The sequence below is a fragment of the Malus domestica genome, chromosome 01 (genome assembly GCF_042453785.1).
Source record: "Malus domestica chromosome 01, GDT2T_hap1".
In the NCBI taxonomy this organism is placed as follows: domain Eukaryota; kingdom Viridiplantae; phylum Streptophyta; class Magnoliopsida; order Rosales; family Rosaceae; genus Malus; species Malus domestica.
In genome coordinates this window covers 26,138,186-26,156,672 of record NC_091661.1, presented here as the reverse complement: position 1 = coordinate 26,156,672, position 18,487 = coordinate 26,138,186, and the positions used below count along the sequence as shown (strand labels likewise).

General features: G+C 36.8%; 1 protein-coding gene across 1 annotated transcript; it reads left to right on the top strand.

The window, feature by feature from the left end:
- The first annotated feature begins 16,251 nt into the window (after positions 1-16,251).
- LOC103406422 (alcohol acyltransferase 9) lies at positions 16,252-18,119 on the top strand. Its single transcript, XM_008345407.4, has one exon. The coding sequence runs from the start codon at positions 16,421-16,423 to the stop codon at positions 17,789-17,791; it is 1,371 nt and encodes a 456-aa protein (XP_008343629.2). The 5' UTR covers positions 16,252-16,420; the 3' UTR covers positions 17,792-18,119.
- The last annotated feature ends 368 nt before the right edge of the window (positions 18,120-18,487 follow it).

Below are 18,487 nucleotides of genomic sequence, written 5' to 3'. Positions count from 1 at the left end.
CCTTAATTCTCTTATCAAAACATAACAATTTTATGTTGGATTCCTTACCCTTTACCTCTCTTAGATTAATTTTTTTCTCCAGTCTAAGAATAATTCTCAACTCAATTGAAATTTTCAACTATTTAACCTCGTTTAATTTTATGGCCCAAACTAAACTTCGCTTTACTTAGCTAAATTCTCAATCATGATGCTTTATTTAATTTCTTTACTTCCTTATAAACCATAATCATATTTTAATTGCCAAAGCATATGCTTAGATTTTTCACTAAATCTCCAAATTTCTTCTATTAACTCAACTTCTTAACAAAACTTAATACTTGATTTTCGAATTATGAGTTACTCACAAAATCTATGACGTAACTCATTTACCAAGAACATAAGATATATGTTATAAATTAATCACCCAATTACTCTTTGTTGATGCACAAAACCGGAGGGGTCTTGGAACAACGTAAATCCGACCGTGAATCTGCAAGAAAGTAAAGAACACAAGATGTATCGTGGTTCACCCCAATGTTGGGGCTGCGTCCACACTGATATTGTATTTCTCTGTTTGTGAGGGAGAGAGAGCCTCTGAATAGGAGAGTGAGGCTTTGCTCTGAATCCCAGAGCTTTCCCTATTGTGAGGGTGATGAGTCCCTTTTATAGAATAAGGGCTCTTCACTTATTACATTTTTGCTCCTTCATTTATTACATAATTATATTTGAGTCCCCCGAGTATTTATACGAGGTCTAAATATGGAGGCCCTAAGTATGGTACAAACAGTAGTCCCCCAAGTCTTCAGTCAAGAGAGTCTTTTGGCTGGAGACTTGAAATTCAGTCCATGTGTGTGCCGAAGTAACTAAATGTCGTCTAGAACTGATACTCGATATGAAACGTTGCTAATCTAAAATGATGTTCAACTAGAAGTATCACATGTTGCAAGATTGCTCGGTTTGTGGCTTATGTTGCCTTGGTTGGCTCGGCTTGTGGCGTTGAAGGTGAGGGAGTCCCTTTTATAGAATAAGGGCTCGCTCCTCAATACATAAGTGATGGGCTAGGGTTGATGATTGCAGCGAGGCAGTTGCTCAGCTGGCTGCGATGCTCTCTAATGAATGTGAGAAAGTCCCTTTTATAAAATAAGGGATCGTTCCTCAGTACATGACTAATGGGTTAGGAGTGATGCTCGCGGCGATGGGGTTGCTCAACTGGCGGCGATGCTTTCTAATGAAGGTAAGGGAGTCCGTTTTATAAAATAAGGGCTCGCTCCTTAGTACATAAATAATGGGTGCTCTCTAATGAAAGTGATGGAGTCCCTTTTATAGAATAAAAGCTCGCTCATCAATACATAAATAATGGGTTAGAGTCCCCTAAGTATTTTTCATGAGGCACAGTTGAGGCCCAATATATGGTACATAATGTAGTCCCCCAAGTCTTCAGCCAATAGAGTCTGTTGGCTGGAGACTTCAAATTGAATCCATGTATGGGCCAAAGTGGCGGTTGTTCGGATGTGGTATTTGTATACCCTGCACTGAAGCTTTGTAGGTGAAGCTTTGCAAGTGAGGCTTTGAAGCTGGAGCTTTTGTAAATGAAGCTTTTGAAGCTGGAGCTTTTGAAGCTAGAACTCTGTAAATGAAACTTTCGAAGCTAATTGACATGAGTGATGCTCATGAATGTTTATGTTGATTGACATGAGTGATGCTCATGGATGTTGACATGAGTGATGCTCATGAATGTTGACATGAGTGATGCTCATGAATGTTGACATGAATAATGGTTATGAATGTTTATGTATGATTGATAGGAGTGATGCTCATGAATATTTATATATGATTGACATAAGTGATGCTCATGTATAATTTTGGAGTATTGGATGTACTTTTGATCACCTAGTGGGTGATAATAGCGGCAGGCTGCCGAATAATTTTTTGTAGTACTGGGCGTACTTTTGATCACCTGGTTGGTGATAATAGTGGCAGGCTGCCGAATAATTTTTTGTAGTACTGGGCGTACTTTTGATCATATGGTTGGTGATAATAGCGGCAGGCTGCCGAATAATTTTGGAGTACTGGGCGTACTTTTGATCACCTGGTTGGTGATAATAACGGCATGTTGCCGAATAATTTTTTGTAGTACTGGACGTACTTTTGATCACCTGGTTGGTGATAATAGAGGGTCTGGCTCTTTTGGGCATATAGGCATTCGCCCTCCATATAACATTCCAGCCCATTATATTTTGGCCTTGCCGTTTTTATTTTTTATTACCCCTAGATGGGGTTATACATATATCTCCGAAAGATACGAAAAATAAATTACATCATTCAAAAATAAGGAAAGTAAATCACATCATTCTGGTGGGGTGTTTATTCCTTGCTTTTGCAGTGTGGGTGTTTATTCCTTGCTTTTGCAGTGTCGCCATGTGCTCTCGCAGAGGAAAGCCTCTCTTTTGGTTTCTTCTTTTTCTCGGTTTTTTATGCTTTGCTTTCGCTTTTGTTTCTGTTTCTTATTTTCTCTTTTCTTTTCTACTTCGCTTTTGCTTTCTCAGAAAATGACTTCACATGGTTGTGATTGCTCCTTCCTTGCATGAGAACAGCCGGTGGGCTCCATCAGTTATGTCATGCTCCTGCTCCTTGGGGGTTACCGTAATTTGCTTGAGAGCATTCTCTTACTTGCAGTATACCAATTCGCTTCCCGAACTAATATTTTCTTGATTAATGTTCCTCTGCAGATTTTGAGCTTGAGATCCACCTGCTTCAAGTTGCAGAAACTATCATAGACGAGCACATGGAAGGCAATCACACGGTCACCAAGCTGACTCACCTTGACCAGAGCCCACGTCAGCAGCTCTCTGCTCTTCGAGTTCAGCTTCTGCTCCTTGTAAGGAGGCATTTCGAGTCCAGCTTCTAGCGCACCGGCCAACGTTAGGAGTGGTGTGGTCGTCACTAGCAAATGGCTCTCAGTGGAAACCTTTCACTGGATTTCAGTCGGATTCAGCCGACCCAGCAACAGATAGGCCAGCCTACTCGATCTTGAGCCGTTCGAGAGCCTTATGGTGGCCCAAGTCTCGATGGTGAGATCAGGCGGGAATTCTAATCTGCCTCTGAGCAGATAGCCTAGGATTCGTCCTTCACGTTGGATCTAGGCTTTGCATCTTCTTTCACCTTCGGATCGTCGCCAACACGGTCGAAATAACACACAAGTGCTTTCTTGACGAGAACCTGGCTGCCAAGATCTTGCAAACCCAGATGCTTGACCTGGTAATTATGGAGGAGCTTGAGCTCGGCGAGCGCCTTCTCCATTTCGTGAATTGTGCTGGTGCAGTAGATTAGCTTGACAGGGTTTTGGGGTTTGGAATTGAAGAAGAAGATGAGACGCAGAAAACCCAAGAATCAAGCTAATTCTGCTATGGAGGATCAGGGACAGGTGTTCGCATCTCCCTGCGCTGCCAAATGTTGATGCACAAAAGTGGAGGGGTCTTGGAACAACGTAAATCTGACCGTGAATCTACAAGAAAGTAAAGAACACAAAATGTATCGTGGTTCACCCCAGTGTTTGGGCTACGTCCACACTGATATTGTATTTCTCTATTTGTGAGAGGATTGTGAGGAAGAGAGCATCTGAATAGAAGAGTGAGGCTTTGCTCTAAATCCCAGAGCTTCCCCTATTGTGAGGGTGAGGAGTCCCTTTTATAGAATAAGGGCTCCTCACTTATTACATATTTGCCCTTTCATTTATTACATAATTACATTTAAGTCCCCCGAGTATTTATACGAAGTCTAAATACAGAGGCCCTAAGTATGGTACAAACACTCTTCATATACAAATTTCAACTTAAGATTAATCTTGATTATTTAAGGCTGCATCTAACTTCTCGTTAGACTACCTACATAACCTAAACAGGGATTAAGTCTTTCGTAGTTCACAAACCAATTTCCAACTAATTCCAAAACTATTTAATTAACCCAAAATATACAACATTCGTGTTAAGATTCAAAACACGTAGATTAAATGCCAAAACATAATTAGAATAACGAAATTCGTACAAAAACACAATGTCGACTCCCCGGGCTGTGCGCCGCCGCGGGTGGCGGTCAGCCGCCTGACCCGCTGGAAAATTCAACTATTTCTAAAAATTCTAAAACAAATACAGAAATGAAGATCTCAAAGAGTAAAGCAAACTTTATACATGTGGCCAAGTCCAATTTGGTTGGGAAAAGCTCTAATTTCACTCAAACCTGCCGGAAACCCTCGAATTGGGTGTTCTTGATTCAATTCCAAAACAACTCCGACGCCCCAAACCAATGTGTGGGCTTTGTTCTAGGCCTCAAGGGAAGTCTAATGGTGGTGTTAATCGGAGGAAAACATTTAAGGATTTGAGGAATTTACACACGAACCCGCCGTACCCACCATGCAGGTTTCCCTATTTTTAAGGCTAAAGTCCATCGAACTTAAGGTGTAATGGAAAGAGAGAAGGTCTTAGAGTGTTTCCCGCGTGTTTGGGTGCTTTGGATCGTCGGAAAACTGACGAAAATACACCGAAAATGGGTAATAAGGGTCGGGTTCGAGGTCTACACGGGTTGGGTATGGGTTGCAAGGGCTCGGTTTGGGTGCTTTACACCTCCCTCCTTTCCTCTCCTTTCATCTCAATGGTCTCTCTACCTCCTCATTCTCCCCAATTGGCAACCCTTTTTCCTCCCCCCATCTTTCTCCTTGTTCTTTCATTTTTATTTTTTTTAGCATATTTCCATCAAAAAAACAAAATCTAGAACCTTTCTGACACCATGGCAAAATGAATATTTTGCCCCTACTTTCATTCGATTCTATTTTATTCGTTATAATTCCATTTGACGAACAGTGTTCACCTATGTGCTCGTAAGATCGAGCTCAATCCAAATATGCCAAGAAATACAATAAAATATGTGAGGGTAAAATACATCCTCGTATAATTACGTTTAGTCAACGAGAGCCATTTTCATCTTTTTACACACATCAATAAATTTTATAGCGTAATTTATAATAATCTCGAGAACCAAAACTTTTAAAGTTCTCAATTAAATTTTTCATAACCATAAATCAATTTATTTTTTATTTTCTCCACATATTCATATGTTTAAATTTTTCAGGGTATTACAATATCCGACAAGAATGCGAGAATTTCTGGCCTAACCCGGGGCTAGCTGGCTAGCTGTATTAGGCCAGCCAATTGGCCCTTTGGCCCTTTCAAATTTCGTGGGGCCCACGAGCCCTCTGTTCCTAACTCTCGATTGGAGACGGTTTTTGAGCTATTTTCGGCCTTCTGACCCTCTAGAACCTTCGGTTGGAGATGACCTAAGTTACCAAAAAGTCAGGCCAAAACATATAATCCAACCAGGAAAGGTTAACAAAAAGTGATTTGGCCAATTCCCCCGAATGAGTCTCACCCATTTTTTGTTCTCATGCACTTTTATGTTTACTTATGTTGGTTATTTATTATTAATTTATCTAATTTTTGGGTTTAAAACACGAAGGAGAATACAAGAAGATAAAAGAGAGCGTGTGAAAATCAAACCTATGACGATTTGTCTATCTATGAAAACGTGCACTAGTAGTTATGCAATTGCAACAAAACAAGATTAACTATCACGAATCACTTCTAATTGCAAACTTGATCTTATAAAAATGGAAACATATATACAATCTCATACGTGCTTTATGAAAATAATTTTTTTTATGATGTTTAAGAATCATTATCCATACGATCCTCTCCTTTCTTTTATGTAAGCAAGATCTCAATGCCACATATAATTATTATAGATAGATCCAGTACCCTTAAGTACTATTTAAGGGCCACATAGAAGTTGGTAGCGGGGGACTTATTTTGATGTTAATTTTTTTTTTTTTATAATTAAAGTCAAAGGATCGATATGGGAAATATTATTTATAGAACCAGGCAAAAAAGAAAGCCAGAGGGCCGGTGACAAACAATAATACAACTCTTAAACAATACCGTGAAAATCACATTGTTAGGGATAATATTGCATGCCTTTGTTCGACAAGATTAAATGGACCACATGGCTAAATGAATTTCCACCAATTGTTTATGAGATTGAGTTAACTAAAACAATCCAGAAATAAATTATGGATTTGTTTAAATAAGAAAATCCGATCTTCCTATCTCTTCATGATCAAACTGTAGATATGGAATCCTAATAAATAAAGGAAAACTAATGAAACTAGCTTGAAAACTTTGAGTTTTAATGATAAGGACAAAATAAAAGGTAAAGTGAATAGTACCATGATTGACTTTTTAGTGTAAAAATATGTTTTTCGTTAAAGTGAACAGTACCAGGTGCTTTTCGTTAAAGTTCCCAATAAATAATGGGATAGGCATGCATTACCTCTCCTTAGTTTCCTAGACTTTGAAATTTGGACTTGGATTGTCTGCCCTCTTATTTCAGTGCCCTCCGTGTGCCCTCCTGTTTGTGTGGTCATGGTTGAGCTACGTCAATATTTTATATTAATATTTCTTTTTGTTTTATTATTTTTATAAAAAAATAATATAAAATATTGACGTGGCTTAACCGTGACCACACAAAACAGGAGGGCACAGGAAGGGCACCAAAATGGGAGGGCAGACAATCCAAGTCCTTGAAATTTAGTATTATTTTAATATATATGACTTTCTGTGGACATCTAAGGCATCTTTCGCATATTGGATAGGCACACTGCTCGTACTAATTTATAATATTGTAAAAGTAAAATACGTGTGTCCACGTGATGGGTGCATTTTTTTTTTTTTTTTTTTTTTTTTTTTTGTCAACTGAATTGAGATTATTGTATTTTGACGTATTTTTATTATAACTAAAATCGGCAATTATTAAATCGCTTTTAAATATATAACAAAGTACAAAGTCACATGTTCAATATTTGATGAGTTAAGCCCTATGTATAGGGGAGACTATCGACTATTTATAAAGGGGGAGAATAGTTAAACTTCGTCTCCAGCTTTATATGCATATCCTAGCAAGTAAATATTCTGCATGAACAATGTAAACCAAAAGAGAGGTCAATCGCAGGAAGAGTCGAATACGAGCACAAAGCCAAGGGCACCCTCCACATAAGATGCATGCGTTGGCATCAATACCAAATCTACAGCTAACTTCATCAACCTTTTTTTTCATCAACCTTTTTTTTTCATGTAGTCCGTATCTGAGGGAGGAATTTATAAAGGAACGTCCTAGGTATTAGGGTGCTTTCTTTAAGGTTCATCACACCAGAGAACATCCTCTAAAGCAAAGCCAATGTCAGAAGAGATATAACACAGAAAAGAGGGCAACTTTGCTCCTCCTTCAAGTGGGGTGGTGCTCACTTCCTCATTGACCTCGTTAAGTTATTGTTTAATTGATTTAAGACATAAATTTTGAAATTTAAACTAACGTAACGATAATCAATAAAAGAATGAGTATCACTCTCACTTTAGAGGGTAAGAAAAATGCACTCAACAAAGAAAAGGTGGTGCTATCCACACACTAATTTTTGTCTCTCACACACCCCTTTTCATTTTCGATCGTCGAATCGAATGAATTGAAGACTGTCAATGAATATTATTAACAAGAATATGTAAGAGATAAAAATTGGTATGTGAATAGCACTACCAAAAAAACCATAGATATATTTGAATTGAATCTAATTAAGATCGTCCATGCACTATGATTCTAGGCTCTGGCCAGTGGAGAAATTTTTCGGGTGGGGGAGCTTCGTTTAGCTTTTTAAGAGAATAATTTAAGGCACATTTTCGTTTCAATTTGTTTTCCATAGAATAGTTACTCCAATTTTTTTTTTTTAAATTGGTTATGCTACATAATGGGTAACTTAATTTGGTATCAAATTTGTCATCCACGAGATTCGAACCTAAAATCTCTCACTTCTAAGTGAAGCAGAATACCACCAGACCGTAGTACTAAGTACTCCAATTAAATCAAATAGTTTATAAAGGAAAGAAGTGCGGTTCGAAACACTACTTCCATAACAAAAAAAAAGTTTCTCAACACTCATTTGTAACAATAAAAAAAATTGCAATTTTCTATAGGCATTGCGGGTGCAACTTGGATAGGAATATTCGATTCCAACTGATTTTGAGGCGAAACAATCTAAAATATTCCATCTGATTCAAATTCAAAATCGAAATTCTGAAATCCAAAAAGAAAACAATCTGAAGAAAATGGATAGAAATTGGAATGTACTTAATATTTCAAATCTGATCTGAAATTCCGAAACTTTCATTACTCTATTACATACACTTAATATGTACTTATGGACTTTGGGTTTGTAATACAATATACTCAAATATGTAAATATTTTTTTCAATTACAACTCTCTTGAATATATTACATACAAATGTGAGAGTTTGAGAACTATAAAAAAAATTTATATATTGGAGAGAGAGCCATGGAAATGACATTATTTTTACCTTGGTATTAATGAAGTCATACTATTAACACTACACTATGAATCGAAGAAGAAGAGCAAAGTACTATCAAGTTATAAAGAAGTAGAGAGAGAGAGAGAGAGAGAGAGAGAGAGAGAGAGAGAGAGAGAGAGAGAGAGAGAGAGAGAGAGAGAGAGAGAGAGAGAGAGAGAGAGAGAGAGAGAATGAATAAGGATTTGTATATTGCAGAATGAATTCAATACAAGTCTGAGAGAGAGGCTCTCTATTTATACATGCTCTTTTCTTTCTTGGTAAGTTTCTAACAAACTAATAACCACCTTATAGCTTCTTATAACCCTAACTATCTAACTGACAAATCGTTGACAAATCGTGGAGTGAAACACTGGATTTGCACTTATAGCAATGGCCGATTTGTTGTCACAATAGATCACAGGGGAAGAATTCAATACTATAGCCATATCTTTTAGCACACTTCTGATCAATGCTATATCAGCAGCTGTATGAGCTAAGGCCTTATATTCAGTTTATGTGGAACTTCTTGACACAGAGTCTTGTTTCTTTGATTGCTAAGAAACTGGATTGCATCCAATATAGATTACATATCCAGTGACAGACCTTCTATTATTTAAGTCTGCATCACTGAATGCATTAATCCCCACTTCTGTATTAGCTGAGAATGTGATTCCATGATGCATAGTTCCTTTTAAAACCTTAATATCCTTTTAACTACCCCAAAATGAACCTCAATTGGTTTAGCCATGAATTGACATACAGTGTTTACTGCATATGCAATATCTGGCCTTTTAAAGGTTAGATATTGCAGTGATCCAACAATACATCTATATAAAGTGGGATCTGATAATGGATCTCCTTCTTTGAGAATTAAAGGATTATGAGTTTTGCATGGTGTTGATGTTGGTTTACAGGAGTCCATACCAGCTTTGTGAAGAAGATCTTTGACATACTTAGACTGATTAACACAAATATCTCCATTGGATTTATAATTGATTTGCAAACCAAGAAAATATGTCAATATGCCCATATCTTTAAGCTCAAACACCTCAGACAGTTCTGTGATTATCCTTTGAACTTTACTAGAATTGGAACTAATAATGATAATGTTATCTACATAGAGAAGTAGTATGACCATGTCATTTTCACACTTTTTGACAAATAAAGATGTTGAAGATTTAAATCCTATTCAGGTAGATAGCTTGTAAACTTAAAGTTCCAAGCTCTTGGAGCCTGTTTAAGCACATAGAGAGATTTAATCAGTTTGCAGACATGTGTTGGCTTAGTTACATCCACAAATCCCTAAGGTTGTTTCATGTATATATCTTCTTGCAATTCACCATGCAAGAATGCATTTTTTATATCAAGCTGTCTTAAATCCCAATGGTTAATGGTAGCCAATGGTAGGACAATTCGAACTGTGGTATGTCTCACAACTGGACTAAAGGTTTCTAAATAATCAACACCTTACTTCTGGGAAAAACCTTGTGCCACCAACCGTGCTTTGTACCTTGAAACTGTGACATCTGGATTCTTTTTTATTTTGTATACCCATTTGCTGTTAATAATAGACATGTCACTAGGTGGTGATACTAATTCCCAAGTTCCTTGAGCCCTAAGAGAGTTATACTCTTCTTGCATTGCACTTTGCCACTGTGGTATTGTAGCAGCTTTTCTAAATGTTGATGGTTCAGCAGCATCACTATTAACAACCAAAAAGGAAAAACCTCCACCAAAGTAAGTGTCTTCAGCTAATTGAAGTGATTGAAGTTCAGACAATGTAGCTAAATATCCCTTATAACTCATTTGTGGATGAATAGAAGCATTACTTAATTCACCAAGATTAGATGATATATGAGATGCGAAAGGTAAAATTACCTCAAGCTGTGTGTCATTGTGGACAGGCAACATTTGTGGTACACCAATAGAGCTAAGAGTGATGGGATAGGAATCTGGAGTTGAAGAGATACCCTGTGACAGTGATATGGATTCAAAAACTAATGCTGCATTCAATGAACTTGATCTTTCAGCAGAATGAACACTATGATTTGATATATAGAGTGGCACATCATGTATAGCCTCACCATTATTTTCCCTATGAATATTCTGACATGTTATAACATTCTCAATAGGAACCTGAACTACAATAGGCCTTTGAGTAGTACACGAAGTCTTTGAACTTTCACTTAACTTAGTATTGTGCAAGATTTTATATGGAAATACTAATTCATCCTGAATTACATGCCTTTATAAAATCATTTTCCTTGTTTCAACATTGTAGCATACAACCCCCTTATACCCTAGAGCATAACCAAGGAAAACACATTGAACAAACCTTGCATGTAGCTTATTGGCATTATAAGGCCTAAGAAATAGATATACTGCAGTTCCAAATACTTTTAAGCTTTGAATATCAGGAACCTTGTCAAACAACATTTGATATGGAGACTTCATTTGTAACACTTTGCTTGGCATTCTATTGATTAAAAACGCTGCATATAAACAAGCATGATACCATAAATATGGAGACATATTTGCTTCAGACATTAAAGTCAATGCTATTTCTACCAAATGTCTGTGTTTCCTCTCAGAAATGTTATTCTGTTGAGGAGTGTATGGACATGATATTCTATGAACAATCCCTTTTGATTCTAGAAATGTAACAAACACTTTATTCATATACTCTCCTCCTCCATCAGTTTGCAAACATTTAATATCAGTGTTGAATTGATTGGATACAAAAGCATGAAACTTTATAAATGCAGAAACTGCTTCAGATTTATTGACTAAGGGAAATATCCACAAGAACCTTAAATACTCATGAATAAAACTGATGTAATATCTATATCCTTCAATTGATACTTTTGGAGAAGGCCCCATACATCTGAATGTACTATTTCAAACATAAAAGTAGCACTACTTTGTTTTACAGGAAAATGTTGCCTACACATTTTACTTGAAATGCATGAAGTACACATTTTAACACTACACTATGAATCGAAGAAGAAGAGCAAAGTAATATCAAGTTGTAAAGAAGTAGAGAGAGAGAGAGAGAGAGAGAGAGAGAGACAAAGAGCGAGAGAGAGAATGAATAAGGATTTTTATATTGCAGAATGAATTCGATACAAGTCTGAGAGAGAGGCTCTCTATTTATACATGCTCTTTTCTTTCTTGGTAAGTTTCTAACAAACTAATAACCACCTTATAGCTTCCTACAACCCTAACTGTCTAACTGACAGATTAGCTGATGTGGATAACAACCTTGCTAATGTGGTATGTTGCTTATGTGTATATCAGTCAACACATACAACTCCAATAATTTTAAAATTTCAAAATAATTCGATTATGATAATACCGAATTCGGTATGAATGTATGAAATACCGAAATTAAAACTGATATGCATTTCCGAAATTTTTTTTTATGGAAATTGAAAACATGTATTTTCAATCCGATCCATCGAACATGGGGCTTAGACAATAGGCAATGTGTCTGATCAAATAGTCAGCATCTGGTAAAAAGAGTCAATTATATGTGATACAGTGATAGGCACAATTCTTCCTACTGATTCGCCTCCTCCTAAATTAATGTTTAGACTACATTTAATTTAATAGTACTTAAATCTCAGTTTTAAAATAGGAAAACGTTACTTTTACCTTATATTCGTACTATAATGTCAAACTATCTTAAGTGACATTTTAGGTGGACAATCATATCATTTAAAACTATATGAATTTTTATTCAATTAAAAAGAACTAAAAAACCAAATAACATTGAGAAGACAAAAAAAAAAGACAAAGGAAAAACCTTAAGACTTAGCAAACGTTAAAGTTTCACATTTCTTCTCCTGTCGTACTCTTCTCCTTTCTTCCCCTACCCTTTCTCGTTCACCAGCTTCCCTACGCTCTACGAAAACACTAATTATATATTGAACAAAGAATATGTGCATAACATGTGTTATAATTAATCAACAAATAATGCACTCATATTATAACATATAAAATTAAAATAAAGGAAGTTTTAACGAAAAGCCCACGGTACTGTTCACTTTAACGAAAAACCACATTTTTACACTAAAAAGTCAAATCTGGTACTATTCACTTTACCCTTTATTTTGTCCTTATCATTAAAACTCAAAGTTTTCAAGCTCTTTTCATTAGTTTTCCTTAAAATAAAACCAGACTAATCTATCTTCGATTACAATCCTCTAACTATTTCACATGGTTTTTGTCTTTTGTTTTTCTATGTGTGATGTGGGAGTGGGATAGTGGCAGTGGATGATGGATATTCTAAAAGAAAGTGTTATTTATACACTTATTTTATTTTGCACACTTTGTAATTTTTTATCATGATCTTCTTCGAATTATGTAATTCAACAATCAAAAATTAAAAAAAATATGTGAAAAATAAAAATAAATTTGAGAATAACATTTCCCGTCCTAAAATTATAAGAAAGTGAGATAAATAATACTAAAAATTGCCTTTTAATTATAGACCCTACTCCAAAAGCAAAACGTCCCCAAAAGGCCAGTTTTTTATCTTGACATCCAGCCATACAAAGCAGGTTTTACGTGATGTTGTTATGATTGTGCCAATATCTTGTTGCATAAGAGACCGCAGACAAGTAGTAGACAGGTATCAGTCTCCACGTCCATCAGTTCCCTACACCTGCCACAAAATTATATAAAACACCTACTTGTTGTAACTAAATTAAAACATACATATAACGAATAAGAATAATGTTGGCTACTCAAGAATGAGTAAGATATTCTATTCAAAAAATTTAGTGTTCGAATTATAAAACTTTGTACTTATGATAAGAACAGTTGACATTGAAAATTACTCTGTAAAAATCATCTCTACAAAATTTGAATTAAACCTAAAGCCGTTTACTCAATCTATTGTAATAAATACATAGATGACTTGTAATGCTTTTACCAATTATGTATTTATGTGCATCTATTTTTAATAATACTAATTTATAATAAGAATGGTTCGGATCATAAAAATAAAATTCTGTAAATCGGCAATGACAATTTTGAGGAGGAATCCCTACTCATCTTTTGAGTAGTAAAGTATTATTAAGCGAATAATCAACACATTACACAAACTATTACATTTCTAAGGGTGCACACAATTCATCTAAACCGAACTATAGTTAAGATTTTAGTTAGGATTTTATGTATATTACTCCAACTAATCTAGTAATACTAAATTCAAATTTATTATTTTAAATGGGGATTTTTCGCAAATAAGCTTCTTAAAAGTGCATTTTCCAATAAAGCACTTATAATGTCAAGAGATTTAGTTTAATTGGTTAAAAGGATTCGGCTTGAATTTGAGGATCTACATTTGAATTCCCCTCTTCGTAGTTTAAAAAGATTTTGTATAAATTATCTTATCATTTGTTAAAAAAAAATTAGTATAAATGATGTTACTTATTATACTATAAATGTTTCTCAATAATTAATATCACCGGACAAAGTGAATATACTAATTAAATATTTGATTAAGTGATTAGTTGAAAATGTTCTTTGTATATATTTTCATCAGTCTACCGGTAGGAGAGAGACCTATCAGTAAGGGAAGGCAATAATTGACAATAGTTTTTTGTTTTTATACTAATTTTTTCCATAAAGTAACACACAGAGAATCTTGTACAAATCTTTCACAGTTACCAAATCAGCAAAACATACACACATGGCCTTGGATTTGTTAAAGGGGCGCGGTTAATTTGAATTTTAGAAGATTTTAATGTATTGACTTTTCCGAGTGAAAGATTCTCGATAATATTTATAAACTTGATAATTTTATATGAATTTTAACAAATTTATATTCGTTTCTAATGTAGATCTCTATGGATTCCTTGCATATGTGTAACTAAGGTTTAAAATATCAATGATATTAGAAATATCGATGGTTCAAAAACACGAAAATTTCGATGGAAATATCGGGATATTATCGATATCCATAAAAATTGAATAAAAATCACGGAAATTGTAAGAAAAACTAAGAAATTTTTATTGAAACTTTGCAGGATGTTTATTTAGTCAATTATCTAATAGTTTATCACAAAAAATTGGAAGGAAATGCATTGCATAATGGATTTAACTGATTTAAGTTGATTATATAACGAGCTGGCAAACATTATGATTGTAGAAAATATGTAGTAATTAATGAAAAAAGTTTAAATACACCATAATCATTTATATATAATGAATTAGTATAATATTTTACACTTTATACATTGCATGGTAAGATACATGAGTGACTTAGTACCACATAGAGTTCCTATCAAGGTTTAAAATATCGATGATATCAGAAATATCAGTAGTCCAAAAACACATAAATTTCAATGGAAATATCGGGATAATATCGATATTTTAGACCTTGTGTGTAACAAAGGTTGTTTGTCAAGGATTGGATTCCATCAGCAGTAAAATTAGCTTGAGAGAGAGAAGGAAGAACAACGGCTTAGCATGTAATTTTACAAGGAAGAACAGTGGCTTAGCAATGTAACTTCTTGGCGTTGCTCCATTCATTCGAGACAAGTCTGCAACTGCCTACGGTTTCCGGGGATATTCGGGTCAGAATCTGGGAACATGTCACATCCGAAGGTAGAGTTGGTGAAGAAGAAGCCAGTAGAGCAAAGTGTGTTCTTCTTTGACACGGGTTTTGAGATACAAAGAGAATCTTTGGTTTTAGATACAAGTATATACATATACACACACGCAGCGAGAGAATATCAGAGAGATTTCGTACTAGTCCCATTGGGTCTGGAGAAGGGGTAAGGTGTATTTTCCAGATAACATGTTAGTGGTGATAGAGAGCGGCAGAGGAACTTGAAAAGAAATTCTAGTGGTGGAGATGAAATTCGTAATGCATAAAATTTATTTTTAAATTCTACAAAATCTTCATTTGCAAGCTTTTTTAAAATGGCTTGAAACGTTTTTGGTAAAGATATTGTTTAAACCAATCTTTGGTAAAAATTCAAGTGAATTCCAAAAAATCTTTTTAGGTACATCTTATAAGAATCACATATCTGATGCTTCTTCTAAAAAGCACTTAAAATGCTTCCGATAACCCAAAATCAATTTCACCAAAATCACTTTCAGTCATTTTAAAAGTACTACTTTCAAACAAACCCTTAATGAAATTCTTCAAGATTAATGACATTTTGAATACATATAGATTTGTATAGACTTTTTAAAAATCTTAATTGACTATATCTGAGCTCAATACATTTTTTTTTAATTCTATTAAATTCTACTTTCAGTACCTCATAATTTCAAAATCCTTTAGGGGCGTTTGTTTGCCCTTATTAAGTGAGATTAGACTGGACTGGACTAGCTGTTAGTCCAATACTGTGTTTGTTCCATGCTGGGACTAACATTAATGAGACTAAAGGGAACTAGCATGGACAAAACCCTTCACTAAGTGGTCTTAGCGAGACCCCCCAATAACCATGGGAGTAGCTAAGACTATCCTCTCTCGTCCTCGTCATGCTCAACAACCACTCTCGATAGACTCCTCGTCATCTCCGGTCACCTAGATCATAATAAAATATTAATAATTTATATATTAAATAATATAATATTAGAATTTGTTATTATCCAGCTTCTTAGTCCAACACTGCACCAAACGTTTCACTAAGTTAGTCCAGCTTAGTCTAGTCTAAGTCAGTCCAACTTAGTCCTTAAAGCTAGTCCAATCCGAGATAGTCCAGCGCAACAAATGCCCCCTTAAAGTCCTTTTTAAAAATCCTAAATTAACTACACTCTGATTCTATAGTCTTTAAAATCCTTCAAATCTGAACTTTACTACACCCCTCTTAAACACGACAAATTCCTTTCTCTCTTATATATTCATCCATTGCTCAGCTGAAAAAAAACCAAACTCAAAAACCCTACCCCCCCCCCCCCCCCCCCACATTGCCCAAAATACACAAAACTCAAGGTTTAATTAAATTCTTCATTTATTTGATCATTATAAAGTAGAGGATATGGGAAGCTCTGTCCGTGTAAAGGAGGCCGTGGTGGTCACGCCCTCCGCGCCCACCCCGCCTTGCATTCTCAACCTATCCGCCGTCGATTCGCAGCTCTTCCTACGCTTCACCATCGAGTACCTCTTGGTCTACACTCCTTGCCCGGAACTGAATCAGGCCTCGACTGCGTCGCGTGTCAAGGCTGCACTAGCTCAGGCTTTGGTGCCTTACTATCCGCTAGCAGGCAGAGTGCGCCCCAAGCCCGATGGCTTCAGCCTCGAGGTGGTATGTCGGGCTCAGGGCGCAGTGTTCATTGAAGCTGTCTCCGACAATGTTGCGGTCTCTAATTTTGAGCGGGCTCCGCGCTACGTCACCGAGTGGAGGAAGCTATTGTCGCTCCAAGTGGCTGACGTATTTAAAGGGGCTCCGCCGCTCGTTGTCCAACTGACGTGGCTGAAAGATGGAGCGGCGGCACTTGGCGTGGGATTCAACCACTGCGTCTGCGACGGGATCGGAAGCGCCGAATTTCTCAATTCGTTTGCCGGGCTGGCAGCCGGAAAGCGTGGGTTCACTAGCGAGTTCAAACCCAAGCCTGTATGGGATCGCCACCTTCTGGACCCACAACCCGTAAATCGTGCATTAAATCCATGTCATCATCGCATAATCAAGGCGGCGAGTCACCCCGAGTTCAGCAAGGTCCCGGACGTTTCCGGCTTCGTGACTCGGTTCGCCAACGAACGACTCGCCCCCACCTCGATCACTTTCCATAAAAAACATTTAATTGAGCTGAAGAAACTCGCTGTGTCGACGAGTCGACCCAGTACCTCGTTATCAGCGTACACGTCGTTCGAGGTCCTCTCCGCCCACGTGTGGCGCAGTTGGGCAAGAGCATTGAACCTACCACCAAACCAAACCCTAAAGATTTTATTCAGCGTGAACGTACGTGACCGAGTCAGGCCGAGTCTACCCGGTGGGTATTACGGGAACGCGTTCGTGCTGGGGTGCGCGCAATGCAGCGCGAGGGAGCTGGAGGAGAAGGGTCTGTGGCACGCGGCTGAGCTGGTGAAGCGCGCAAAGGAGAGGGTAGAGGAGGAGCACGTGCGGAGGGTGGTGGAGTTGGTGAGCGGGGAGGGGAGGGCCTGTCCGGACTCTGTGGGGGTGCTGATCGTGTCGCAGTGGTCAAGGCTGGGGCTGGAGAGGGTTGACTTCGGGATGGGGAAGCCGGTTCACGTGGGGCCCGTATGCAGCGATAGGTACTGCTTGTTTTTGCCAGCTGGACGTTCTGGCGATGGTGATGATGAACAGGGGGAATCTGTTAAGGTGATGGTGGCGGTCCCCACAAGTGCAGTTGACAACTACGAGATGTTGGTCAAGAGTCCTTACTTATAAGTTATAACTTATAAGTAATACCAGTAGAAAAGAATTCCCTCTCTCTTTTGCTCTTGCCGTTGACTTTGTATAGTATTTTCTGACTTGTATAATTGGAGAGAGAGAGAGAGAGAGAGAGAGAGAGAGCGCGATGGTTTAGGGTTTACTGTTCTAAATTTCTCATGTCGTCGTCCAAGATGCGTGCGATCAAATTGGTAAATTGTACTGTGCGATGAGAACCGTTGGATTCAATTCATGTCTATGCAAAAGGTATTAACGAACATGTTGAACAACATATTCAAATGGATGTTCGTTAAACAATATATTCAAATGGAAGATTACTCATTAAGATGATTGTATAAACTTATAGCACATAGCTCATAGCTCAACATCTGTTTGATAATTATTTTCACTTTATTTTAATGGTTGTGATACGCGAGAAGAATATATATATAAAACATTAAGTAAAGATGAAAGGAATAAATACAAATTTTTTAAAGTGAAAAGAGTTTGACATAGATTTTTAGTTTCATTTTGGATAATAGTTGTATTCCACCTGGGGAATTAGCTCATTTCTTCACTTTCAAATAACGTATGTTTACTATTTAAAGTTTCATAATTGAGATTGCTCAATCTCGTAATCGGCATATGAATTTTATCCATATGAAATTCATTCGAATCAAAGACCGTTTTAGTAATCCCAATGTATCAAAAAAA

What these genes read in the sequence shown, in the direction of transcription:
- LOC103406422 (XM_008345407.4), top strand. Translation starts at nt 16,421, where the DNA reads ATGGGAAGCTCTGTCCGTGTAAAGGAGGCCGTGGTGGTCACGCCCTCC.